The 26,039-nt window shown below is 36.8% G+C and overlaps 3 protein-coding genes across 9 annotated transcripts; 2 read left to right on the top strand and 1 right to left on the bottom strand.

Moving 5' to 3' along the window:
• Nucleotides 1–721: 721 nt before the first annotated feature.
• LOC140989066 (uncharacterized) lies at nt 722–17,771 on the top strand. 7 transcript variants are annotated; one of them, XM_073458245.1, is made up of 14 exons: nt 752–837; nt 1,001–1,057; nt 1,968–2,196; nt 2,289–2,415; nt 9,314–9,441; nt 9,523–9,592; nt 9,679–9,781; nt 10,861–10,978; nt 11,128–11,209; nt 12,389–12,450; nt 15,992–16,064; nt 16,144–16,224; nt 17,098–17,178; nt 17,486–17,771. In XM_073458245.1, the coding sequence occupies exons 3-14, from the start codon at nt 2,162–2,164 to the stop codon at nt 17,645–17,647; spliced, it is 1,122 nt and encodes a 373-aa protein (XP_073314346.1). In that variant the 5' UTR covers nt 752–837; nt 1,001–1,057; nt 1,968–2,161; the 3' UTR covers nt 17,648–17,771. The 7 variants fall into 7 exon arrangements, with proteins under 7 accessions (XP_073314344.1, XP_073314349.1, XP_073314347.1 ...); XM_073458249.1 differs by having other exon boundaries at nt 2,077–2,196; XM_073458243.1 differs by lacking the exon at nt 1,001–1,057 and having other exon boundaries at nt 722–837.
• Nucleotides 17,772–23,193: 5,422 nt separating this feature from the next.
• LOC140988297 (uncharacterized) lies at nt 23,194–24,280 on the bottom strand. Its single transcript, XM_073457329.1, has 6 exons — nt 24,184–24,280; nt 24,020–24,109; nt 23,842–23,943; nt 23,462–23,614; nt 23,235–23,374; nt 23,194–23,202 (listed from the first exon to the last, which is right to left on the bottom strand). Exons 1-6 carry the CDS (start codon nt 24,278–24,280, stop codon nt 23,194–23,196), a joined length of 591 nt encoding a protein of 196 aa, XP_073313430.1.
• Nucleotides 24,281–24,499: 219 nt separating this feature from the next.
• On the top strand, nt 24,500–25,404 carry LOC140988298 (uncharacterized). The gene is made up of 4 exons (XM_073457330.1): nt 24,500–24,562; nt 24,640–25,033; nt 25,109–25,198; nt 25,274–25,404. Exons 1-4 carry the CDS (start codon nt 24,500–24,502, stop codon nt 25,402–25,404), a joined length of 678 nt encoding a protein of 225 aa, XP_073313431.1.
• Nucleotides 25,405–26,039: the final 635 nt, after the last annotated feature.

Below are 26,039 nucleotides of genomic sequence, written 5' to 3' on the forward strand. Positions count from 1 at the left end.
AACATATTTATATATAATTTTGATATAATGTTCATCAACTACATCACCGTGTTCATCGCTGAGATGCACTACAATTATATATAGTAAATTCAAAGGTACATAACTCTTATATAAAATTATTGATATTTTAATACCTCGTGTTTTTATTTTTAAAAATCAGACATAAATCAATTACAAATCGCAAACATATTCCTTATTTTTACAAATACATGATTTTTAAATGTTTTTTTTTAAAATTTTACGTAAAGTGTTCTATGTGTTTTTCATATTTTACAAATATGATAAATTATCCGTGTAAAATCATTAGACTATAGCTTTTTCATCTTTTTAAAGTTTTTCTAGACATACAAAAAAAACTATTTAATGTAAGGATTTTTATTAAAAAATATTTATATTATTTATTTAATAACGCATATTTCAATTTAAATTGTCGAATAACACAATTTCATAACTTTAAATGAACTTATTAAATGCTTAAACAATTTAAATGTGATTGCAAAAATGTTTTTCATTACAATGAAACGATTTTATCATTTAATAGTACCATTGATAATTTATAATTTTTATATAACATTGAATAAATAATATATTATAAATTCTAATTACAATTACAAATAAGTTAAGTTAAAATTATGAATCGATACTATAATGGGATTAATTTGATATATCAATAAATTTAGGGGGTTAAGTTGGAATTAACCTAGATTTATGGGTGTATTCGGAAATTCACAATACATACATATTCGTCGGTGGAAGCGCAGTAAAGATTGAAACTTGGCGGTCGCTCTGTTGTCCCCAACCCCAACTGTGGCCAACATAGCCCACTAAATTTCCAACGTAAGTTTCTGTTGACGCATTCATATTCTTTGAATTTTTAACCAAAGAAAAAGGATCATCCGAGTTTTGTGGGCAGTTTGAATTGTAAGTTTCTGTTGACGCATTCATGTTCTTTGAATTTTTAACCAACCAAGAAAAAGGATCATCTAAGTTTTGTGGGCAGTTTGAATTTTGTCGAATGAGGTTCAAACAGCCTCCAGTTTTTTGGCTTGCGTCCATGGTCCGTAGCTGGGGTTTAAGTTCAAGATTCTTTCCTTCACTTCTTACCCTGTTTTGGGATCTTGGTGAACTGGACGTTTGTGGATGAATTTGAAGAGGTTGAAAGTGGGGTTACGTTGCTTGAGATAAAGAAAGCTAGGGATGTGAGGTAGAAAGAGTGGCGGAGTAAATTTAGAGGAAGGGACTCAAGTTCCTGTATAACGAATTCTAGCATCGTTCCAGATAGAAATTCGAGAAGTCGTGGAGTGGGAGAACTAGAGAAGAGATTAGGGAAATAATGTTATGATTTATTTAATGCTCTCTAATTGATACAAGAACAGAGTTTTTATAATACCTTTCTTCATTTCTAATAAGTAACAAACTAACTATTGGTGTTAATTTCTTATTTAGCAACTAACAAAAAATTTGTTTTATGTCATACATGCATGTGTTGTATATGAAAATGGTGCATTGGTCAAAGCAAATTTAAAAGAGAATGGCGTTTCTCCACCACTGCCAGACATATATTTGTTGAAGAGTTGATAAGTAGCTGAAGTAGAGTGGGTTTGATGGGTTGAAGCATGTATGTGGCAGTGATATCTAGAATGTTTCAATTTCATGAAGTTATGTGATAATTAGTCAGTCCATAACGTCCGCTCTTTTCTTTTTCATTGATTTTGCGGAAACTAGGTGTTAAATCTTTTAACACTGTATGCCACTTATCATCCTGTCTGTGAGGTAACCTTTATTTGATGGATTCAATTAGGCAAGACTTGTGTTTTGGTTCTGTACCGATTCGTCTATCTCAACAGTTTGTTGTTATCAACTAGATTAGCAGTCATACGTACCATGTTCTTTCTGATAATGTCTTACACGGTCAAGATTGGCATCCTCTCGTCTCGTGTCATTTGAGCTTTGACTAATATATGTAGGTATACTAAACAGCAAGCAGCAGCAAGTAAAGGGTGGCTTTGTCTGCTTGACATACTTGTTTGGTTCTTTAACTCCTGTTCATTCTGCTTTCCTGAAATGCATTGCCAGATTGCCATCAAACTTAATTTACTGAATCCGTTGAATCAAATAAATACATTTCTATCATAAGCACCTGAGTCATAGAGAATCTATAATGGTTGCTGCTCGGTACCCTCCCCCATGGTTCAGGTGGTCTTCTTTTGAGCTTTGAACTATGTTTATGTTTAGTAGGTCTGTGATTGGTTGTGTGTGATATATTGACTGTTTTATCTGATATCCAGTGTTGCTCCAATGATGGACTGCACAAACAACTACTACAGAACTTTGGCCCGCTTCTTAACGAAACATGCATGGCTGTACACTGAAATGATTGCGGCAGAAACCATAGTATTTCAGAAGGGAGATTTGGTAATTATTTCTGTAAATTGTTTCTCTTTCGTTTTTTTTCCATTAGAAGGAAACTGCATTGTTTCTGCAACTGCAGAGGCGCTTGGATCGGTTTTCTATTGATTCAAAAATTTCAAAACATTTTTGAAAGTGTGTTAGGTAAGAAATTATAACAAGTTGGTATGATGCTTGTTATTTGATTCTTTTTTGTCATGAGTGAGAATTTTTAGATTCTTTTGGTGATGCGTAGTTTCTAAGAACATTGAGATTGTTAGAGAAAATTGAACTTGAAAATATTGAAAGTTGATCATAAAAGTTGACGAAAACCACGAGCTGCTACTCTTTTGAGTAAATAAATATCCAGTAGCAAAGCCAAGCATACAGGTCCATTATTTTCGGCGTCAAGAAAAGTTTTGGGAACTAGGAATGTTTTGGGAAGCTGTTTTACATAATCGATAGTTGTTATGATGCTCAGGGGTCTCGGTTTCTATTACTGTACTGGGATTTTTGTGGATGAATATACATAAATTGCGAAACAAGATTGATTCCGATGTTTTCAAAAAGTGTTGAATGCAGAATTGCATAGGAAGCTTATTAAACTGGTTTTATTCCTTTTCTTTTCTTCTTTTTTTTAAAAAAATGTTTTATCCTTTTGTTTTCAAACTCTACGGTTTTGAACTTCCCATAGTTCCCTAAATATGTATGTATGTACCTTGCTTTCCAATGCGTCTCTGTAGTTGACAAAATTTAAATGAGCATTTGTTATGAGCCCAGGTTCAAGCTCAGAAACATCCAAAGGCCCAACAAAAATAACCTTTGAAAAGCCCAAAATAATTAAAACGTATGCTAGGAGAAACAAGGGGAAGAAACACGTGAATGGGAGGGAATAAAAGAACAGTTAGAGGAGAGGAGAGATTCATTCAGTTATACTTTTTGTTGAGTGAGCACTAGCCTTGGCTAGGGAGAGAAATCTTGTACAGAGCACATAAACTCTGGGTTTCCATTTTCTTCATTGAATATAATTGTCCATTTCTCGTATTGTTCTAGTACTTGGAATTGTGTGTGCGTGATTCTCGAAATTCTCAGAACATAACATTGGTCCGACCTGCCGGATTCGAAGGACGCACAAAGAAGATGGCCAGCACTCGCAGTGATGCTAAGTTCGAAACAATGGAACGATCGGTGAATGGGTTGCAGGAGAGTATGCTGCAGGTACAGGGAAGGTTGGATAAACTCGACCAAACGCTCGGCAGTTTCCATGAGCTGAGGGGACTGATGGAACAGCTGATCAAAACACAAGGAGGAGGGAAGGGTCACGGTCATTACGAGGAGGCGCTGGAAGGGGGAGGGAAGGAGAGCGCGGAGACCACCAACGGAGAGAGTCACGAAACAATTACAGAAGAGATGAGGATGGCGTTGAGAAGGATCGAATTACCTGTGTTCGAAGGAGAAGACCCGATGGGTTGGCTGGGGAAAGTGGAGCAATACTTCAATGTCCATAATACCCCAACCGGATGTAGGCTCAAACTGGCTTACATCTGTATGCAGGGATCCACCATTCATTGGTTCCGCTGGATGAAGGCGAGAATCCCTAACATGAACTGGGATCGATTTGCGGAAGAATTGATAAAGCGATATGGCGGGTATGAGGCTAATCCATTTGAGCTCATAGCCTCGCTGAAGCAGGAACAACACTCCGTTGATGTATATATCGAACAATTTGAGGTGTTGGTTGCCCAGATTGGTGACGTTCAAGAGGACCAATGCCTGGGTTATTTTATGAGCGGGTTGCGGGAGGATATTCGTCGGCGCATGATTGTCCATAATCCGCGGACGGTGGATCGCGCGATGTTGTTGGCAAGGGGGTTGGAAGTGGAGTTGTTCGGAAAGGTGATGGATCGTGGCAGAAGTAGATCGGGGCTTGGCCATGGTCTTGAACAGAGAGGGCCCATGAATATGAATTGGGCTAATCAGGCCCAATCCACTGATAAGGAACGACATCCTGGTAACCCATCATCACGTCTTAATGCAAGAGCGTTAGGTCCAGGAGAAGAATATTCTCACAAGACGCACACCCCGACGAATTACGGAGGGGGGTCGCGGTTACATCCTGGTGGGAACAGTGGCGGAACAACGAGGGTCCAGGCACCAAAGAATCGTGATGGTAGAATCGTATCACACCAAGAGTTTTTGCACAGAAGGGAGAAAGGGCTGTGTTTTAAATGTGGGGAGCCATATCACCCCTTACATCGATGTGCGAATAAGAGTCTGAGAGTGACGATTTTGGCGGAAGAAGACGGGGAAGAAGGCGATGAGAGTCAGGGGACAGCGGAGGAGGGAAGTGGCAAACAGCAGGAGGAGGCTGAAGCATGGGTGGGAGCACCTGTTACTGAATACAATACACTGGAGCTGCCAATGTACTCCGTCAGTGGTATTAATCAACCACAGACGCTGAAAATGAAGGTGAAGGTAGCAGGACGACAGGTGGTGGCCATGGTTGACAGTGGTGCGAGCCACAATTTCATTTCGAGAAATTTGATTACTGATTTGGGAATCAAAGTGGATGAGGGTGTGAAATTTAGCGTGTGCCTGGGGGATGGATGCCGTGTGGCTTGTCAAGGGTTGTGCAAAGGGGTGGAAGTCGATCTGGGTCTTTGTCAGATACAAATCGAGGGATATTTATTTGAGTTGGGAGAACTTGATCTCATTCTGGGCGTTGACTGGCTCCGAACGCTGGGCGACGTCATACTGAATTGGGCCAATATGGAGATGAGATTTACGTGGCAAGGGCAGGCTGTAGTTCTACGAGGCGACCCGACACTCAGTAGATCTGTAGTATCGTTCAAATCTCTTGTTAAAGTGAAAGAAGTTGAATTCTGTGGTGCGGTACTGATCAAGTGGAATGACAGTGTGCTGAGGAAATTAGCAGTAGAGCAAGAGGGCTCCAGTGAGGCAATTGACATTCTCCTCTCTCAGTATGGAGGAGTATTTCAAGAGTCCCCAGGATTGCCTCCTCGACGATTACAAGATCATATCATAAACATCAAGGAGGGGTATGGGCCGGTGTCGGTGCGTCCATATCGCTACGCCCATCACCAAAAAGATGAGATAGAACGTATGGTGCGGGACATGCTCAAATCGGGGGTCATACAGCCAAGTAGCAGCCCATACTCCAGCCCCGTAATTTTGGTAAAAAAAAAAGATGGCAGTTGGCGATTTTGTATTGATTACCGAGCCTTGAATGAGATCACCATATCTGACAAATATCCTATTCCCGTGGTTGAGGAACTCTTCGATGAATTGCATGGTGCGAAGTACTTCTCAAAGCTGGATCTCCGGTCGGGGTATCACCAAATTCGAGTTCAACCCGACGATATTCCAAAAACAGCGTTTCGAACGCATGATGGGCATTACGAATTTGTGGTAATGCCCTTTGGTTTGAAAAACGCGCCGGCAACGTTCCAAGCCACAATGAATGAGGTATTCCGGCTTTATCTGAGGAAATTTGTTCTTGTATTTTTTGATGATATATTGATTTACAGTGAAGGGTGGGAGGAACACTTGTTGCATGTGAGAATGGTGCTCGATGTTCTGGTGCACAACAGTCTGGTTCTGAATAAAAAGAAGTGTCACTTCGGGTTGCGTCAAGTGGGCTACTTGGGACATATTATCACTGGTCAGGGGGTAATGGTGGATCCAGACAAGATAGCCAGTGTTAGTCAGTGGCCGAGACCGAAGCACACAAAGGGTTTGAGGGGGTTTCTGGGGTTGACCGGTTACTACAGAAAATTCATCAAAGATTATGGGAAGATTGCTAAACCATTAACAGACCAGCTGAAGAAAAATAATTTTTCCTGGAACAACATGGCAGAGGAGGCGTTTGTCAAACTCAAGGAGGCTCTTAGCACGGCTCCTGTACTTAAAATGCCCAATTTTAATCAAGAGTTTGTGGTGGAGTGTGATGCATCAGGAGTGGGGCTAGGAGCAGTGCTGGTCCAAGAGGGCAGGCCCGTCGCCTACTACAGTAAGGCGCTGGCTGAGAGGGCTTCAACAAAATCAACGTACGAACGAGAATTAATGGCTTTGGTATTAGCTGTCCAACATTGGCGTCACTATTTGTTGGGGCGGAAGTTCACAGTGATAACCGATCATAAGCCATTGAGGAGCCTCTTGCAACAGCGAATTACCACCCCTGACCAACAATATTGGTTGGCCAAACTGCTCGGTTATGAGTTTGAAATCAAGCACAAGGGAGGGGTGGAGAATGGGGCAGCCGATGCGTTGTCTCGAAGAGAATACAGCGGCGACTTGATGGCTTTGACAAAAGCTGAATGGGTTGAGATGAAAGAACTTAAGGAAGCAGTTGGGGAAGATCAAGAGTTGAGAAAGATTATTGACAAACTTCGAATGGAGGACAGGGGCGGCACCCATTATATGTTAGTCAACGGATGTTTGTTGCACAAAGGCAGATTGGTGATTCCGCAGTCATCACAGTGGATCACCAAGTTGTTAAACGAGTTTCATAACACTCCAGTTGGGGGACACGCCGGTGCATTACGAACATATAAGAGGGTGGCAAGTAATTTTTATTGGAAAGGGATGAAGGCAGATGTCAGAAAGTTTGTAGCTCAGTGTTCGATCTGTCAACAACAAAAGTATGAGGCCACTAAGCCCGCGGGGTTACTTCAACCATTGGCACTACCGGAAGTGGTTTGGGAGGATTTAGCCATGGATTTTATTACGGGACTCCCAAAATCAAAAGGGTATGATGTAATCTTGGTGGTAATAGACAGGCTATCCAAATATGCACATTTTTTGCTGTTGAGACACCCCTACAAGGCAAGTGCAGTAGCTGAGCTGTTTGTTAAAAATGTGGTGAAATTACATGGGGTTCCAAAAACGATTGTGAGCGACAGGGATGCTGTGTTTATGAGTCTGTTTTGGTCTGAAATTTTCAGGCTACAGGGAACCCAACTAAAAATGAGTACAGCGTATCACCCTGAGACGGATGGACAGAGTGAAGCGTTAAACAAGTGCGTTGAGACTTACCTACGCTGCTTCTGTTCAGAACAGCCTAAGAGTTGGGCTCAGTGGATACATTGGGCAGAATATTGGTACAATACTTCCTATCAAACATCAGCAGGAATGAGCCCATTCGAAGTGGTATATGGGCGCAAGCCACCAAACATGACTCAATTTATTCCAGGAGAAACACAAGTGGCAGCTGTATCACAGGCATTAGGGGACAGAGATGAGCTTTTACGGCAACTCAAGTATAATCTGGAAAGAGCTCAGCAGTACATGACGAAACAAGCTAACAAGAAACGGCGAGAGGTTCAATTTCAGGAAGGAGACATGGTATACTTGAAGTTGAGACCACATCGGCAGAATTCAGTGTGTTCCAGAATTGCTCAGAAGCTCTCTAACAGATTTTATGGGCCATTTAAGATTGAAAAGAAGGTGGGAACAGTTGCCTATAAGTTACTGCTGCCCGAGGGTTCGAGGGTGCATCCAGTTTTTCATGTCTCATGCCTGAAACGAGCAGTGGGCATCTCTGATGTTGAGATCAAACCCCCTGAGGAAATCGACGCAGATTTGCTCATGACTTTCGAACCTGATGTGGTTTTAGCAAAGAGAATTAGGCATCTAAAAGGGCAGCCCTGTCAACAGATTCTGGTACGATGGAAGGGACGATCCGAAGAGGAAGCTACCTGGGAGAGTCTAGAAGATTTTCAAGGGCAGTTTCCAGATTATCGCCTTGAGGACAAGGCGCATTTTGAGGAGGCCAGTAATGTTATGAGCCCAGGTTCAAGCCCAGAAACATCCAAAGGCCCAACAAAAATAACCTTTGAAAAGCCCAAAATAATTAAAACGTATGCTAGGAGAAACAAGGGGAAGAAACACGTGAATGGGAGGGAATAAAAGAACAGTTAGAGGAGAGGAGAGATTCATTCAGTTATATTTTTTGTTGAGTGAGCACTAGCCTTGGCTAGGGAGAGAAATCTTGTACAGAGCACATAAACTCTGGGTTTCCATTTTCTTCATTGAATATAATTGTCCATTTCTCGTATTGTTCTAGTACTTGGAATTGTGTGTGCGTGATTCTCGAAATTCTCAGAACATAACAGCATTAACTGTTTTTCTTGTCATTTGAAAGGTTTGAATTCGAGATGTGGATAAAAGTTTACTGCAATCCTCATTAACTATTATGACACTGCGCACGGTGTTAAAATTCTTGTTTATCAAAATGTAATGGATATAAAATATCTATTTATAGTCCAGTTTATAATATTCTAGTTATTTTCTTGAGATCTATAATTGCTGGCAATTGAGGACCAGACTGGGTTCTAGGCCTTGTGTTAGGAGTTATCAATTGTCAGAAAGAGAAAAGGAACATGGTTTGTTGCTAACTTCTAAAATAATAGCAGGAAAGAAAGGGACACTAACGGCGTAGTTTTTACGGAAACTTCTGAAAAGGAATTAGTGATTTCTTAAATTGGTATTCTTTTTGTATGTCTTAATATCATGCTATTATGTAATGGGATGATTTATCATGTCAATGTGCTAGAAAATTGATTTAAGATTACAAATCATGTCTAAACTGTTAGTGGAAGGGCAAAATTTATTCTTGCATCTGATAAAGAAGCTAGATGAGAGACTCATATATGTTTTCAGATACTGTATATTGTCTACTTTTGAATTATTGAATGACTTATTTTTCCTTTTGTACTTGTTTCAGTTGTTCGCATTACATTCATGCTAATAGCTACGTGCATGCTTAGGAAGAATTATTTCTTATGAATGCAGCTGGATGCTTTTTAACTTGAAGTGGTGTATCTTGTGTACTCAGTATGACATGTGTCTGATATGTTCATGTTAGTGTGTCATCTGATATCCTTGATTTCTGCATAACTGCCAGGACAAGTTCTTGGCATTTGGTCCCGAGCAACATCCTATAGCGCTCCAAATTGGCGGAAATGATTTGGATAACCTTGCTAAGGCAACTCAACTTGCAAATTCTTATGGATATGATGAGATTAATCTCAAGTAAGTTCCTTAGATCTGGGCTTCCTTTCTATGTCTACTATTTTTATATTCCTTTTATCTAGTGAGACATTTGCTTCACAGCTGCGGATGCCCTAGCTCAAGGGTTGCTGGAAAAGGGTGTTTCGGGGTGCGTCTTATGCTTGATCCAAAGGTGTGTATTGTGGTGCTTGACTTGAATAAGATAGTACAGTATCAGAATGAGTTCTAATTTTCTCATACTGTCGTTTATGAGGGAAGTTTGTTGCCAATGCTATGTCAGTCATTGCTGCTAACACAGATGTTCCCGTAAGTGTGAAATGCCGAATCGGTGTTGATGACCATGATTCATATAATGAACTGTGTAAGTCCTTTCTATGCTTTCTTACAGACATTCAAATTTTGAATTGTTCTCGTCTTTTAATTTTGCCTGGCTTCCAAAATAGGGTTATGGACTTACTGGATTGCTGTTCATACATTTACAGTTACTGATGTACACATAACTCTACTCTGTTTTGTCTATCTAAGAATGCTCGGAATATGTTTACTTGGACTGATTGGTTTCAACAATTTAACCTCGTTTTAAATTTTCAAAAGCACATTAATTCGCATTTTAAATCAAATTATCAGAACGCAAGTATTGCAGAGCCTTACCTTTTTTTTATTATTATTCATTGACCAATTGTTATATTTCACAATTTTATTATAATTACTTTACAATATCTAATTGTTATGGACCTTCAATTTCTACAATTTATGCAAAGCACAATTTAAAAATTTTTGTTGCAAATACTGCGAAATCTTTCAACATTTTCAAGTTGAATGTGGACGACAGATCAACCAGTGAACAATATGAGCTTATTGTTTACCCGTTACTTCTGAATAGCCGTACTTGTATAGGTTGTGGCAATATGTACAGATTTATGAGTTCCTGGATGTGCCTGCTAATCACTCTTTACTGCAATTCTTTTTGTTATCGTAATTTGTCGTCTTCCCATTATTTAATCGATCATTCTAGTTTTAAGCACGCAGGCTTGTGTTGCCTTCAGTAAATGCCCCCTTGTCTTGTTTGAAGCATCCCTATTTGACATAAATATAGTCTTTTTTAAGTTTTCATTTTTATAGTTCTTTCATAATCTTGTAGTAATGATTGGACAATCTAACGATGTTCTTGTGTTGTTAAATCTATAACCCATGTCTATGAACCATGTCTTCACTCGTTCTGATCACGCATTCTTCACTTTCAATTTATCTGGAAAATGGCTATTTTGCTTGTGAAAGTTATTTCCTTAGGTTTCAAAGAATGCCACATTTTAATTTATTTTTATGTCCTAGACTGACTTGATTCTTGTGATTCAGTCATTCTGCATCATAGCTAGGATCCCATGCTCAAAACTGGATCGGGTTTGTCCCATACAACTGACCATTTTCCTTCTTCCGCAGGTGATTTCATTTATAAGGTCTCATCTCAGTCGCCAACAAAGCATTTCATAATACACTCCAGGAAGGCATTACTAAATGGAATCACCCCCAAAGAAAATAGATCTATCCCACCCTTAAAGTATGAATTTAGTGTATTGCGTATTTGTTATCATCTCTTTGATCTGTCTATTTAAATGACATTTCTATCTGTCGATTGTTTTAGTTTTTTTCCTTTCTAAATGAGTTTATTTCTTTTTTGTCATTTTACACTTGGCTCAATATATGCAGATATGAATACTACTATGCTCTTATGCGGGACTTTCCAGACTTGCAGTTTACTATCAATGGTGGCATAAATACCATTAGTGAGGTAAATTTTCTAACACTTAATCACCTAACATAACAAAAAGTGTTATGAAATGGAATTTTAACAACCTTAATAGTTTTTTATAACCTAACAGAACCATGTCTTTACTTTTTCCTGAAAGAATTCCTAAAATTCTCAACTGAATGTCATTTAGTCGTGGTTTCAGTGGGCTGGGTAATGAGTTTTAGACAAGTTTCTTTTGAATTAGATATGTGGGGTTAACTACTACACCTATCAGTGCGTGCTTAAGTGCAAAGTGCAGCGAAGCACAGAACCATGTCTTTACTTTTTCCTGAAAGAATTCCTAAACTGAATGTCATTTAGTCGTGGTTTCAGTGGGCTGGGTAATGAGTTTTAGACAAGTTTCTTTTGAATTAGATATGTGGGGTTAACTACTACACCTATCAGTGCGTGCTTAAGTGCAAAGTGCAGCGAAGCACACTGCGTGTACTCAAGACTTAAGTGCACAGCTTCCACGAAGCAGGCGCTTTTGGGTTCTTTTTTTGCGCTTCGCATCGAAGTGCACTTCGATGAAAAGCTTTCTTATTTTAGAATAAATTTCTGATAGAGGAGAAATCACCCTGTAAATGTATGATTTCTTAGTTGTTTATTTAAAAAATGAGTAGACGAAACCCTAACATCGCATCGTATTTTCCCTGCGTAGCCTCAGCCCTCGCATTGAAATATTTGATATTTGGAAGATGAAGATAATGATTTCAATATTTGATATCTCATGCTTCATATTTTAAAAGAAAAATGATTTTTTTATTTTATTTTTTAGAATATTTTATCTATTGCACTTTATTTCTATAAAGCGTGTGCTTCGCGCTTAAAGGCCCAGGACGCTTGAGCGCTTTAATGCGCCTTGCGCTTTTAATTACATTGCACCTAACCAAGTAATAAATTGAAACTGGTAGTTTTTTTAACATACAACAATAAGGGATTAATTGTATGTAATAAAAGAAAACTAGAGTTATTACAATAATAAGAAATGTTGTTGAGATAGCCTATATCATGCATTTTTAAAAAAAGGTATCAAACGGCATAAAATAATCGATGGTGTTATTGATCAATTAAGTTGTAAAGATGAGACTCATTAAGCTTATATATATTAAACTTATTATGAGAGGATGTAAACTTGCACCCCTTGTCTTCCATATTTGTTGACAGTTAAAGTTTTAGGTAATTGCAGCACGAAAGGAAGGAGCCCAAGGTGTCATGATTGGACGTGCAGCCTACAATAAGTATATCATATATGTGCTTTATACAAGTTCCTTTGTTTTTGCACTGATTTTATAATGTACATTTTGTTGATCTGCCGGTCCAAGTTTTTCTTTACCTGTTTGGGGTGGGGTGCCGACTCATTGTTCAGCTTTTAATTCTTATGAATGATAACCACTGTAGAAAGTTTGATTAGATAGTGTCTCCAGTCAGTCGACGATGCAGCATTTGTTAGTGGAGAAGTTAAACTTTTTATAAAAAAGAACATTTGGTTGACTGATTAGAATCAACTGTATCTGTTAGACACAAAATTTACTTCAGTAAATAAGTTTGTTGTCTAGGAAGCAAAATCTGGTTACGGGCAATGCAGTGTTCTATTTCTTTTCTTTTAAGTCGATCAGACAAACGAAATATTTGGAAAACAAGAATGTTTTTGCTCCTGGTTCTTAGATTATAATGGTAATCAAACATTGGCATTGGTGCTAGCATTAAGGTATCAATAAAAATTATTTTAAAGTAGGTGAAAGAAATTACATCTCAATAAAACTAAAATTTTGTTGTTAAAGATACCTTTTGGAATGCTCATTGTGCATCATCATCATCATCATAGGACATTCCTGTTAGTTGTGGGGTCAGCTACATGAATATTACCTGCTTGTTTTTTCACACATTTATTTTAACATACACATCTCTGCTACCGCCATCTTATGCATATGTAGTGGCCTAACACTCCGAGCCATAAAGCATAGTCAGTCAAACAATAATCTTATAAAGTTTTCTTTTTGTTGTAGATTACACCGAAGCAATGTTGGTCATGGCGATAATATAGTAAAAATGCGGAATAAAACAATCAACAAAAACACAGATTTACGTGGTTTGCCCAATATGGACTACGTCCACGGAGCTACTGCAAATCTTTAATATAGGGATTTAAATATTACAAGTGTATACAAAACACTCAATCTCTCACAATCCCAACTGAGAATATAACCGATAAAATATTTTTCTTTTAACTTACACCTATAGAACCTCTCAACACTCAAAGAAAAAAACATTTTGCTCTCTTTATTTAAGGATGCTTTGAAAAGTTCCGATGGGATGATTAAATTGAGAAGGAGGGAGCTCTATTTGTAGAGCTTTTCGTGTATGTGAAAGCTTCTACCGCAACTTTATTTTTCTTCAGTCAATTGAAACGTGTCAATCATTTCACAATTTGCAGCTTGCCATATTTACAATTCAAGCTGCCACCACCATCCATCACAAATGCTGGTGACAGATTGTCAATAGCTCCAACATTTCTCCCACTTGAAGAGTTGATTTTAATAATGTCTCAACACCATCAATGCAACAACCCATATGTCCTCATTTATAGATGAAGTCCAAGTGAATTATAACACAACTTTAGTTTGTCAATGATCACAACCTTTGTTAGCATATCGGCTGGATTCTTACTTCCAAAAATCTTTTCAAGCATCAAGACTCCATCTTCTAAAATTGATCTAATGAAATGGTACCGAACCAGCATATGTTTCGTCCTAGCATGATAAACATGGTTTTTTGGTAAATGAATAGCACTCCGACCGTTATAGTGTAATGTGCTATTATCAAGCTTCTAACCCAATTCCTCCGGAAAAGATCTCAACCATATCATTTTCTTGCAAGCTTCTGTAACCGCAATGTACTCAGCCTGTGTAGTAAAAAACGCGACTATCTTTTGTAACTTAGACACATAGTATCCAGTGGTACTTTTTCTGCCATCCACGTCACCACCCATGTCGGCATCGAGAAAACCTTGTAAGCTCGTATTTGACCTCCTAAAGCATAAATAAAACTAGCAGTACCTTTCAAGTACATGAGAATCGATTTAATTACTTCTTAGTGTTGTTTTCCTGGATTGCTCATAAACCTACTCACAACACCCACTGCATGTGCTTTGTCTGGTCTCGTGCACACCATTGCATACATGAGACTTCCGACAGCAGAATTGTAAGGAACCTTGTTCACATAAGTTTGCTCCTACTTCTTTGATGGTGATTTTGCTTTGGTTGGTTTAAAATGACTAGCCAAATGAGTACTCGCATGTTTAGTTTCATCTATATTAAATCTACTAACCACTTTTTTCACGTACTCTTTTTGAGATAACTATTCCATTCACCTGATCCCTTAGGATCCTCATTCCAAGGATTTTCTTTGCAGCATCCAAATCCTTCATAGCAAATTTTTTTGATTATTCTTTCTTGAGTTTACCAATCTCCTGCAGACAAACTCCTGCTATCAACATATCATCTACATATAGTAGTAGAATGATATAATAACCATCAAACTTCTTCACATAAAAACAGAGATCAGCCAGACACCTCAGGAAACTATTTTACTGATAAACCTATCAAACTTCTTGTACCTTGTTTGAGACCGTATAAGCTCTTCTGAAGTTGCACACTGTTCTCTCTTTTCGTTGTACTTCAAATCCCTGTGGCTGTTTCATTTAAATTTCTTCATCTAAGTCACCATGAAGCAACACCGTCTTTACATCTAACTGCTCCAGATGTTAATCTTCTTTTGTCACTAATCCGAGTATAATGGTAGTGGTTAGCTTAGCCCCGGAGAGAAAATCTTAGTATAATCAATATCTTACTTTTGTTGAAAACCTTTTACAACAAATCTTGCTTTGTACCACTTGCTACCATCATGTTCTTTTTTAACTAGTACACTCACTTGTTATGTAATGTCTTTTGTCTTGCGGAAGTTCTGTCAATTCCCGCGTCTGATTGAATAACAGTGAATCATCTCATCTTTCATTGCTAACTTCCACTTGTTAGAATCATCACTTTGCATTTCTTATTCATAGTTCTTCGGTTCACCTTTGTCTATGAGCAAAATATAGTGAAGTGCAAGGGAGTATCTTTCATGTGGTCTAATTGTTCTCGAAGATCTCCTGAGTTCAAACAGTGAAATTTGTAGGTCATCATCTTGTGTAGTTGCTTCTGCATTATTCTGGTAACTGTTTTTCGATTCATTCACAGAAATATCTGTCAATGACACTTAATCAGTCTTTAGCTCCAATGCTTGACTTGTCCTATAAAATACTTGTTAATTGAAGATTACATATCTGTTCCGAATGATCTTCCGTTTTTGATCATCCCAGAAACGATAACCAAACTCATTATCTTCATAACTAGTAAAGAAACACTTCTTTGATTTCAGATCAAGTTTTGTTTTGCTAGGTGAATAATTATGAACATAGGATTAACAGTCAAACATTTTCAAGTTTAATTACACTTTAAGTGTTGAAATTGGGGGCAGTAAACATAATTTATCAAACTATCCTTTTTACCTATTTGCTTATATGTTATTACTTGAGTTATAGTGATTGAGGGTAGTTTTGGTATCGTAGTGTCGTACATTTTGTTTACCGAACTAATTTTTATCAGTACCACCCTCTAGTAGAATGTAAAAGAAGAACTCAAGAAGGTGGTATCCTAAATGGTTCACACAAATTATTCGCTTTTGTTTACGCCTCCCACTCACTTCGACATTTTGGCTGAAAGATGAACTTTCTTACAGTCCATGGAATGTTTTGGCACATGTTGACAGTGCAATTTATGGCGCACCTCCAAGCAATATAACTCGGCGACAGGTTTGCCTTTTTATTTCTTTTGCTATAGTTCTTTGCATAAACAGATATTCCTTACCCATATCTGCTCGGTTTTCTGTAGGTTCTTGAAAAATACCAGATTTATGGTGATTCGGTCTTGCGATATTATGATCCTAAACCAAATCCTCGGGAAGTTATGAAAGTACGTGAACTTTTCTTCCTGTCTTGTCCCTTCATTCTTCCTGCCTCCCTCCTTCCAGGAGACGTATTGAAAAGGGGGAAAAATATTTGTCATCTTGTTCGCAGTCTTTACTCATATTGCTTTCTTGAGTACATTATTAGTTAATATTCTATAAAGGATGATTTATATCATAGTTGTCAAAGGCGAGCGCCTCTCGCCTCAAGGCGAGAGGCGCTACCAGGCGCGGGCATTGGCGCAACGATTTACAAAGGCGAGCCCAGGCGTGCGCCTCGGCTAAGGCGCGCCTGAGATTGCCTTTTTTTTTAAAATTCAGTGACTGAGAAGTTGCATTTGAATTTTAATATTAACTTAAAATGTAAAAGGCCCAACTCAGCCTTAAACCCTAGCAGCCAGTTAACAAATTAAATATCATGAGGCGACAAGAGCAGAAGTGTGCAGACTGCAACAGAATTACAGAATCCAACAACGTGACAGCGTGAATAAGAGAAAGGCCAAAAACCATTTATTGAAGAAAGCTCAGGTATCAGTTCTAGGGACTCTGATGATTCGATGGAAGAAGATGAACTTGATTTGGATGATTGAAGAATTTTAATCGTGTTACTTATTATAATGAACTTATTAATTATTTGTTGTTTTGTGTGACATTGTGACTTAATTATTTCATATTTTAATATATTATTCTAAGATAAATATATTTTTTAAAAAAATAAATAATGTGCGCCTTGCTTCGGTAAGGCGCGCGCCTCGCCTTGCGCCTCAGGCTCCAGAGCCATTGTGCGCCTCGGTGCGCCTTGCGCCCTTGACAACTATGATTTATATATGTTAGTTTGGCATGCTCGTTGTTCGTTTAACAATACCTGAAAATACATGCAGCCTTTCCTTGGTTTTTTCCATTCAGCGCCTGGAAATGTTCTATGGAAGCGCAAAGCTGATGCTGCTTTTCTGAAATTCACTGTAAGTCAGTGTCAAAAATAAGATGCTTTAATTTTCAGTACTTTTCTTATCTTAAAATTTTATAATATGGCTTTTATTTGCACTCAGGATAGGGGAAGTCGTTCTTGGTTATTTAAGTTAAAGTGCATTTTATGTATTAATTTCCTCGCATGGTTTATGAACCTCTTGAACCGATACGCTCGATTACCTGTTAATTGTTATTATCCTTTGATTCCTGCGTCTGCCTCGATATCTTTTTCGTAATTCTGCTACATTGTTCGGGATGACTATTGAATCAATATTTCTCATAGTCTTCTGAATCTTGCAGACAATGAAATCATTTTTCGAGGAGACGCTAGTTGCTATTCCTGATTATGTATTAGATTCACCTCTTACTGAGACACCGCTGTGCTATTCGGATACTTTTGCTAATTCCAAGTCACGGTTACCTCCTCCATATTCAATTAGAGAAGAGATGTTATATCCCTAGTTTTACCTGTTTCATATTTTAGTTCCTTCAAAGTTTCAGATGAAAAAGGTCAATCCCATGTAGCAGAATATTCATATATTTTGATCTTGATTATTAAATTATATACTCGACATTAAATGCTCCATTTTTGTGCAAGGCGCAGAAAAATGCATTGAGACGCATGTCCTGATTGCAAAGTCATTTTTATTTGCTTGTATATTTTTGGATATTTGTTTTTTGAATATTCATCGGTTTTCAATGTTCTATGATAATATTTTTTTCCCTTACATCTACGGTGTGTTTACTTGCCAAAAGCCAATTTTCCCCAAATCTCTGGACCCATCAGAGTGCGAGAAAAAATTCAGATAAATCCTAATCTATTCTGCCGTGATTTCTTCAACTACATCCCAATTTCTCCTATTTTTATACTTCCATTTACCGCCGTTGAAGTGCACTTTTCCTTTTGTTTTTTGTTTTGTGGGACAGATGAGCAAAGGTTCGATCTCATTCTTCTTTTCCTTTCCTTTCCTTTCCTTTTGCTGGGTCCTTGTTGTTCAATTGTTTTTACTTTTTTTTGGTTTGAATGTCTTGTGGGATTTTGATGATTTCTATTTTAGGAAATATTATAATAACCAAATCAAATAAAGGAATTAGAAAATATCAATAACTAACTGCACAAAAGGGTTTGTTTTCTGCTGTTTTCTTGAAATTTGAATTATTTTTCAATTCTGCACAAAAGGGTTTGTTTTCTGCTGTTTTCTTGAAATTTGAATTATTTTTCAATTCCTTCTTGAAGTCGTACGAGTGTCAGGATTCCTACCCAACACTCCCAAAATCATCAAAATATTTGCACCTTTAAACGAACAAAAGTTAAAACCAAAGAACAAGGACCCAGGAAAAGAAGAAAGATCGAACCTTTGCTCTTCTGTCTCACATAAGCCAAAAAACAGAGAGAAAAGTGCACTCCAGTATCTGTATTGTTGTATAAAAATAGGAGAAATTGTGATGAAGTTGAAGAAGTCACCGGAGATAGATTAGGATTTCTCTAGATTTTTTCCTCAAACATCGTCTCTGGATGGTTATACCTAGTGAAATTAAGGATGAGAAATCACGTAAAATCAGTGCTGAATGTGGGGGGAAAATTTAGGAAAATAGACTCCATCAAAAAATCATTTAAGAAAATAGTCCTCTCACTACATATGTCATCCTTGCCCCTCTTTAAATTATTATTTTAAATAATAAAAAACCTAATATATGAGGGACATTTGCAAATATGGCCTCCCCACAACAAAATTTTGAGGTCAAAGGCCTCATATAGTTTTTTTTGGGTCAATAGGCCTTCCTTTAATTAAAAGTTAATCAAAATATTAATTAATAGTTAATCTAAATATTAATTAATAGGGTTTGTGGGTCAATTGAGAAACAACACCCAAATCAACGTAAGGTTCTCATCTCTCTCTTCCTCTCTTCTCTTCATTTCTTCCTTCCATCGCATCTTGCCCATTTTTTTCCCATTTTTATCATTCTCCATCTTCATTTCATTTCTAACTTTTTTAACCTCTTCATTTTCTCTTCTCCAAAAAAATATAAATTAGAATTAAAGATTAATGACATTTTCATTCTCATGCAATACATATTTTCATAGGATCATTGGAATATTAGTGTAAGGTATTTTATTTGGCCATTTATGTTTTCATATGTGTGGATTATCAGCTACTCAAGTAATTTGATTTCTCATTCAGTTTGTTAAAACATTTATTTCAGTCGGTTAAATTATATATTTCAGTCGATCAATAGCATTCAGTCGGTCGGTTAAATCATATATTACAGTCAGTCGGTCAGTTAAATCATATATCACAGTCGCTTAATATCATTCAGTCGGTCGGTTCATATTCAGTAGGTTGAAACATTTATTTCCGTAGGTTAAGTTATGCATTGCAGTCGGTCAATATCATTCAATCAGTCGGTTATAGTTATATATTTACAACTCCCTTACATCCATTATTTATACTTTTTTTTCATATTGTGTGGACAAGGATATGATTCAAATCTTAATTAATTTTGATGGTGAATGGACGGTTGATGGTGAACATAAATATTCATGGTGTGATGAAAGTAATTCAGGATGGCATGCTATATCTATTGATGATAGTAATGTAAGTATTGAAGATGCTGAAGATGCAATTTTTGAGACACTTCATTTGGATAGACATGATATTGCATTGAAGCTAAGTTACTTGCCGAAATTTGAGGCATGTAATCCAAGGCCAATATATATAAAAAGCTCAAGAGCATTGACAACATATCTGTCTTTTGGCATTTCAAATGTTAGACCTTTGCTTTATGTTGAAATTATCAAAACAAGTGGCTTTGAAACAAGTTATGAAAAAACTGACAATGCTAAAGATCTTGAAGTTTGTAGAGATCATAGTGATGAGATGGTTGACAATTGTGAAACTGAAGTATATGGTGGTAATGAGAGAACTTATGATGAACATTTTGATGGAGTATTTTTTGAGAATGACTTAGACAATGAAATGAATAAGCATCAGAATGGGGTGGATGAAATAACAAGTATTGATAATGTGGTAACAGAAATTGTTGAGAATGAATTTGTTGTGAATGGAGAGAATCATGTTGAAGAGCTTACATTGTGTACAACACATAATACACAAGTTGAATTTTCTTATCCTGAACAAGATGTGCAAGATTCTACATTATTAGCCACAATAGGAGATGCTGAAGGGAATGTGACTTGTTCTTTTAATGATTTGTCTAATATTTTTGTCGGTCAAGAGTTTGAGAGTAAAGATGAATTTCAAACAGAATTGTTTAAGATTTGTTAAATGCGTCCTTTGAAATAGATGTTCGAAAATCCAACAAAAAAAATTATGATGTTAGATGTGTTACACCGAGTTGCAGTTGGAAAATACGTGCATCACAAATAAAGAATTCATCACGATTCTCTATACGTGTTTATCATAACACACATACTTGTGACCTGTCATAGCGGAGGAAAATGTATTGACAAGCAACATCAGATTTTGTAGCAAAGATTTTGGTTGAAAATTTTAAAGGACAACTCAGTTTGCTTGAACCAAAAACCATAATTACAATGATACAAAATAAAGGTGTTGAAATTAGTTACTTAAAAACATGGATGAGAAGACAACTTGCTTTGGATAAGTTACTTGGCAGTCCTGAAGAGAGTTATCGAATTATGCCTTCATATTTGTACATGATTGAACAAGTGAACAGAGGCTCGAAAACTGATTTGGTGACAGATTCAACAGGTAGATTTAAATATATGTTTCTAGCATACGGGACATGCATTGATGGATTTTGTAGAATGAGAAAAGTTATATATGTCGATGAAACATTTTTAAAATGCAAATATAGAGGTTGTTTACTTGTTGCTACAGCCCAAGATGGTGACTTTCATCAATTTCCTATAGCATGGGCCATTGTTGACTCTGAGAATGATGATTCATGGACTTGGTTATGCAGAAGTTGAAGGAGTTTATTAATGATTATCCTAACTTGGTAATCATTTCTGACAGACATATATCTATTATTAATGTTGTTCGTACTATATATGAGCATGCATCACATGTACATTGCTCGTGACATCTTTCACAGAACCTTAAATGAGTGTCTGGTGGAAAAAGTGGGATTGATTTGTTTATGAAAACAGCATATGCATACAAAGTGTCTGAATTTGATGAGTTGTACGGATGTTTTAAAGAGAGGTATCCCAACATTGCATCGTATCTTGAAATGCATTCATCTCCTGACAAATGGTCTAGAGCTTATTTCCCTGGTGCTAGATACAATATAATGACGACAAATGGGGTAGAGTCAATAAATGCAAAACTTAAGACTGAAAGAGAGATGCCTATTGTAGCTTTGTTGGATGCAATTCATAAATTAACTTCAAAGTGGTTCAACAAGCATCGAAATGCTGCAGGTTCAGCTACGACGACACTTAATCCATCGACAGAGGCTATCTTGGGAGCTAATTTTACATTGTCACAACGGTTAAAAGCATCTCAACTGAATACATTTGAGTATCAAGTATACTGTGATGGGAAGGATGAAGTTGTTAATTTATCTGATAGATCTTGTAGTTGTCGAGTGTTTCAAATTGATAAAATTCCATGCGCTCATGCAATTGCAGCAATTTATGGGGCAAAATTAGATTTGTATGACTTTTGCTCGTCCTACTACTCATCACAAATGCGGGCCCTTGCTTATACTGATACCATATATCCGGTGCCAATTGCAAATGATTGGAACATTCCAGATCATTTTAAATACAATGTACTTTCCCCGGATGTCAAGAGGAAACGTGGTAGAGCACAAAAAGAAAGAATTCCTTCTATTGGCGAGTTTGGTCGGAAGCGAACTAAAAAATGTGGTGTATGTCATGAATCTGGCCATTTCCGAAAAAAATGCCCTAAGAGACAGACTGATGTGTAGACGAGTTGTTCAATTTTTTGTTTACGATGTTGTATTTGCATGTTGATTAGTTTTTTGTCAAGTTTGTTGTTTAAACAGGTTGTGCATGCAGATATAATTTGAATTGTCATTTACTGGTTTAATGCATATATATTCAGTCAGTTCAATGTGTTTAATCAATCGGTTAATGTATGTAGTTCAGTCAGTTCAATGTGTTTCAGGCTGATGTGTCTTAGTTTTTGTCAAGTTTGTTGTATGAACAAGTTGTGCATGCAGATATAATTTGAATTGTCATTTAGTGGTTTAATGCATATATATTCGGTCTGTTCAATGTGTTTAATCATTCGGTTAAACATATATATCTGTTGATTCAATGTTTTTAATCAGTCTGTTGCTGAATATATTTCAGTCGGTTCAATGCAAATATATTTAAGTGTTTAATCATTCAATTAATGCATATATTTCAGTCAGTTCAATGTTTTCAATCAGTCAGTTAATGCAAATATATCAGTCGGTTCAATGTGTTTAAAATCAGTTGGTTTAAAAGCATACATTTCAATTAACGTATAACGTTTCAGTGGGATACATCTTCTACCGGCTCAATATACACTCATTTCAGCATCTGTGTAGCAACTATGATTGCAATAATACATAGTAATGATTCCATTTTTCACGTTCACTAAAACTGCTACCCAATGTATAGGCAAATTTAATGGAATCAATATGAAAGATGCATTTGACCATGGTACTGAACTCCAACGACAACAATATCCATCAACATAGCGAAATAAATTCTTCCACTTGCTATTTTCAAAATCATCAGGAGCATTACGATATGCGAAGACTATATCTTGAGAAAAATATGGATCCATTATGGCAACATCCTGTTTTACCAAATGTGGGTATGTCTTCTGCAACACAGATAGACCGTACATTCTCTCTTGTATGTCCTGCACAGGTTGGAAGCATGTTATATATATAATATTATGATTAGAACATAAATAGAACACAAAATCCTACTCACGCTTTGATCGAGCCAGTGCCTCGGATTGAGAAGGTCCGTAAACTACGACTTGTAATATGATCCAAACACGTCTGCTTTAAATAGATCATTCAATCTACTTATTTCTTTAGTAACAGTCGGTAATACTTTCTTAATTGAAACACATTGCACCGGTTCAAATGAACCATTGTAAGGACCGGCATAACCAAGTGCTGCCAAAGCAGGTGTCTCGGGTAGCTGTACATATGGAGAGCGACAAAATTGAGATTTCGTACTCTTCCGAGCATCTACATATGTAATGCATGTGTTTTAGATACTAGTACATATCGTCAAATCATAATTCCAAAAAAATAAGAATAAAGTACAACATATACCTTTGTGAACTACGAGAGATGGTGTGATTTCCTGTGGTAATGGCTTATCGTTAACAAACATAGTTGCTACATCACCAGCACCAACTAGGCTAGCATGTGCAACTTCTTTATCACCACATTCAACGATAGAGGTCTTTTGTGGCTTATCTACAACTAAAATAAAGTATTGTATCATAATAAAATAAATGATTATTTCAAATATATAATTTACAAACACTTAACACATATTACTTTTGTTTTTCTTGGACCGTGCGTAGAAAATAATCCATTTTCCAAATCATTGTCGTTTGGTGGAAGGTGGCTCATCTACGATCCAACAAATAAATCAAGTTAAATAAAAATATGTAAACGTTTAAATTAAAATTGAAAATCAAGCGTACGATGATGGGTGGCGTTGTTAAGTGGATCAAACACTTCTTCCTGTCGGTTCATTCCTTCATTCAAGTCTCGATTGACAGAAGTTACCTCTTTAACCGGGTTATCTATGATTTAACAAATTAAATATTATTAGTGAGATAAAAAAAGCATACTACAATTTGGATTTAAAAGAAAATATACCAAGATGTGTAAGAGGAGATATGAATGGTTCAACAATCGCCTCTTGCCCAAGAATCACTCCTTGATTGAAAACAGTTGTCCCTGGCTCACCTACAATTAAAAAAACATATTATTATAATCAGATAAATAATTATCTCTAACATTTTAAAACTCACATAGCTTACATTTTTCATGGATCTTCTTTTTCATAGATTGTGCAAAGACTGTGGTGGGATCATCCAAACGTCTTTTGGATGAACTTGAAATGTTCAAAACTTCCATTATACGTTCAAGTTTGCTATCCAAATTTGAAATCATATCTTTCAACTCCACAAAGTTTCTGTCCACGTGCTCTTGTAAAGCTTTAACTTGTCCACTAGTATCTGATTTGCCGAGGACATCATCTCGTTCGACTTGTTGGGATTGTTTTTCTAGTGCTTTCTTGGCAGGACAAAGTTTAGAAGACCACTTTGACTTATTTTTTGGACAAAGTTTCTTTTCATGGACTTTTTCTTTGGATTGAATGATCTATTTAGATTCACAAAGAGCGGGATTCTCTCATTTGTCCTATATTAATTCATTGTTGTTGGAGGGAAAATCTGTGCTCTCATTTGTCCTCTATTAATTCATTGTTGTTGGAGGGAAAATCTGTGTACTGCACTAAGAATCCCGCTCTTTGTGAATCTAAAGAGATTATTCAATCCAAAGAAGAAGTCTATGAAAGGAAACTTTGTCCCAAAAATAAGTCAAAGTGGTCTTCTAAACTTTGTCCAGTCAAGAAAGCACTAGAAAAACAATCCCAACAAGTCGAACGAGATGATGTCCTCGGTAAATCAGATACTAGTGAACAAGTTAAAGCTTTACAAGAGCACGTGGACAGAAACTTTGTGGAGTTGAAAGATATGTTTTCAAATTTGGATAGCAAACTTGAACGTATAATGGAAGTTTTGAACATTTCAAGTTCATCCAAAAGATGTTTGGATGAACCAACCACTGTCTTTGCACAATCTAAGAAAAAGAAGACCCATGAAAAATGTAAGCTCTGTGAGTTTTAAAATGTTAGAGATAATTATTTATCTGATTATTATAATATGTTTTTTTTAATTGTAGGTGAGCCAGGGACAACTGTTTTCAATCAAGGAGTGACTCTTGGGCAAGAGGCGATTGTTGAACCATTCATATCTCCTCTTACATATCTTGGTATATTTTCTTTTAAATCCAAATTGTAGTATGCTTTTTTATCTCACTAATGATATTTAATTTGTTAAATCATAGATAACCCGGTCAAAGAGGTAACTTCTGTCAATCGAGACTTGAATGAAGGAGTGAGCCGAGAGGAAGAAGTGTTTGATCCACTTAACAATGCCACCCATCATCGCACGCTTGATTTTCAAATTTTAATTTAAACGTTTACATATTTTTATTTAACTTGATTTATTTGTTGAATCGTAGATGAGCCACCTTCTACCAAACGACAACGATTTGGAGATGGATTATTTTCTACGCACGGTCCAAGAAAAACAATAGTAATATATGTTAAGGGTTTGTAAATTATATATTTGAAATAATCATTTATTTTATTATGATACAATACTTTATTTTAGTTGTAGATGAGCCACAAAAGACCTCTATCGTTGAATGTGGTGATAAAGAAGCTGCACATGCTTAGCCTAGTTGGTGCTGGTGATGTAGCAACTATGTTTGTTAACGATAAGCCATTACCACAGGAAATCACACCATCTCTCGTAGCTCACAAGGGTATGTGTTGTACTTTATTCTTATTTTTTTGGAATTATGATTTGACGATGTGTACTAGTATCTAAAACACATGTATTACACATGTAGATGCTTGGAAGAGTACGAAATCTCAATTTTGTCGCTCTCCATATGTACAGCTACCCGAGACACCTGCTTTGGCAGCACTTGGTTATACCGGTCCTTACAATGGTTCATTTGAACCGGTGCAATGTGTTTCTATTAAAAAAGTATTGCCAACTGTTACTAAAGAAATAAGTAGATTGAATGATCTATTTAAAGCAGG

This window comes from Primulina huaijiensis, chromosome 11 (genome assembly GCF_012295235.1).
Source record: "Primulina huaijiensis isolate GDHJ02 chromosome 11, ASM1229523v2, whole genome shotgun sequence".
NCBI classification, from domain to species: Eukaryota; Viridiplantae; Streptophyta; class Magnoliopsida; order Lamiales; family Gesneriaceae; genus Primulina; species Primulina huaijiensis.

Coding starts and splice junctions, on each gene's coding strand:
- LOC140989066 (XM_073458243.1), top strand. CDS start 2,162: ATGGTTGCTGCTCGGTACCCTCCCCCATGGTTCAG. Junction 9,782..10,860: donor TGATTCATATAATGAACTGT/GTAAGTCCTTTC, acceptor CTTCTTCCGCAG/GTGATTTCATTTATAAGGTC. Junction 10,979..11,127: donor AGATCTATCCCACCCTTAAA/GTATGAATTTAG, acceptor CAATATATGCAG/ATATGAATACTACTATGCTC.
- LOC140988297 (XM_073457329.1), bottom strand. CDS start 24,280: ATGGAAGTTTTGAACATTTCAAGTTCATCCAAAAGACGTTTGGATGAT. Junction 24,110..24,183: donor AAAGAAGATCCATGAAAAAT/GTAAGCTATGTG, acceptor TTTTAATTGTAG/GTGAGCCAGGGACAACTGTT. Junction 23,615..23,841: donor TAACAACGCCACCCATCATC/GTACGCTTGATT, acceptor ACTTTATTTTAG/TTGTAGATAAGCCACAAAAG.
- LOC140988298 (XM_073457330.1), top strand. CDS start 24,500: ATGGACTTTTTCTTTGGATTGAATGATCTATTTAGATTCACAAAGAGC. Junction 24,563..24,639: donor AGAGCGGGATTCTCTCATTT/GTCCTATATTAA, acceptor TTGTTGTTGGAG/GGAAAATCTGTGTACTGCAC. Junction 25,034..25,108: donor AAAGAAGACCCATGAAAAAT/GTAAGCTCTGTG, acceptor TTTTAATTGTAG/GTGAGCCAGGGACAACTGTT.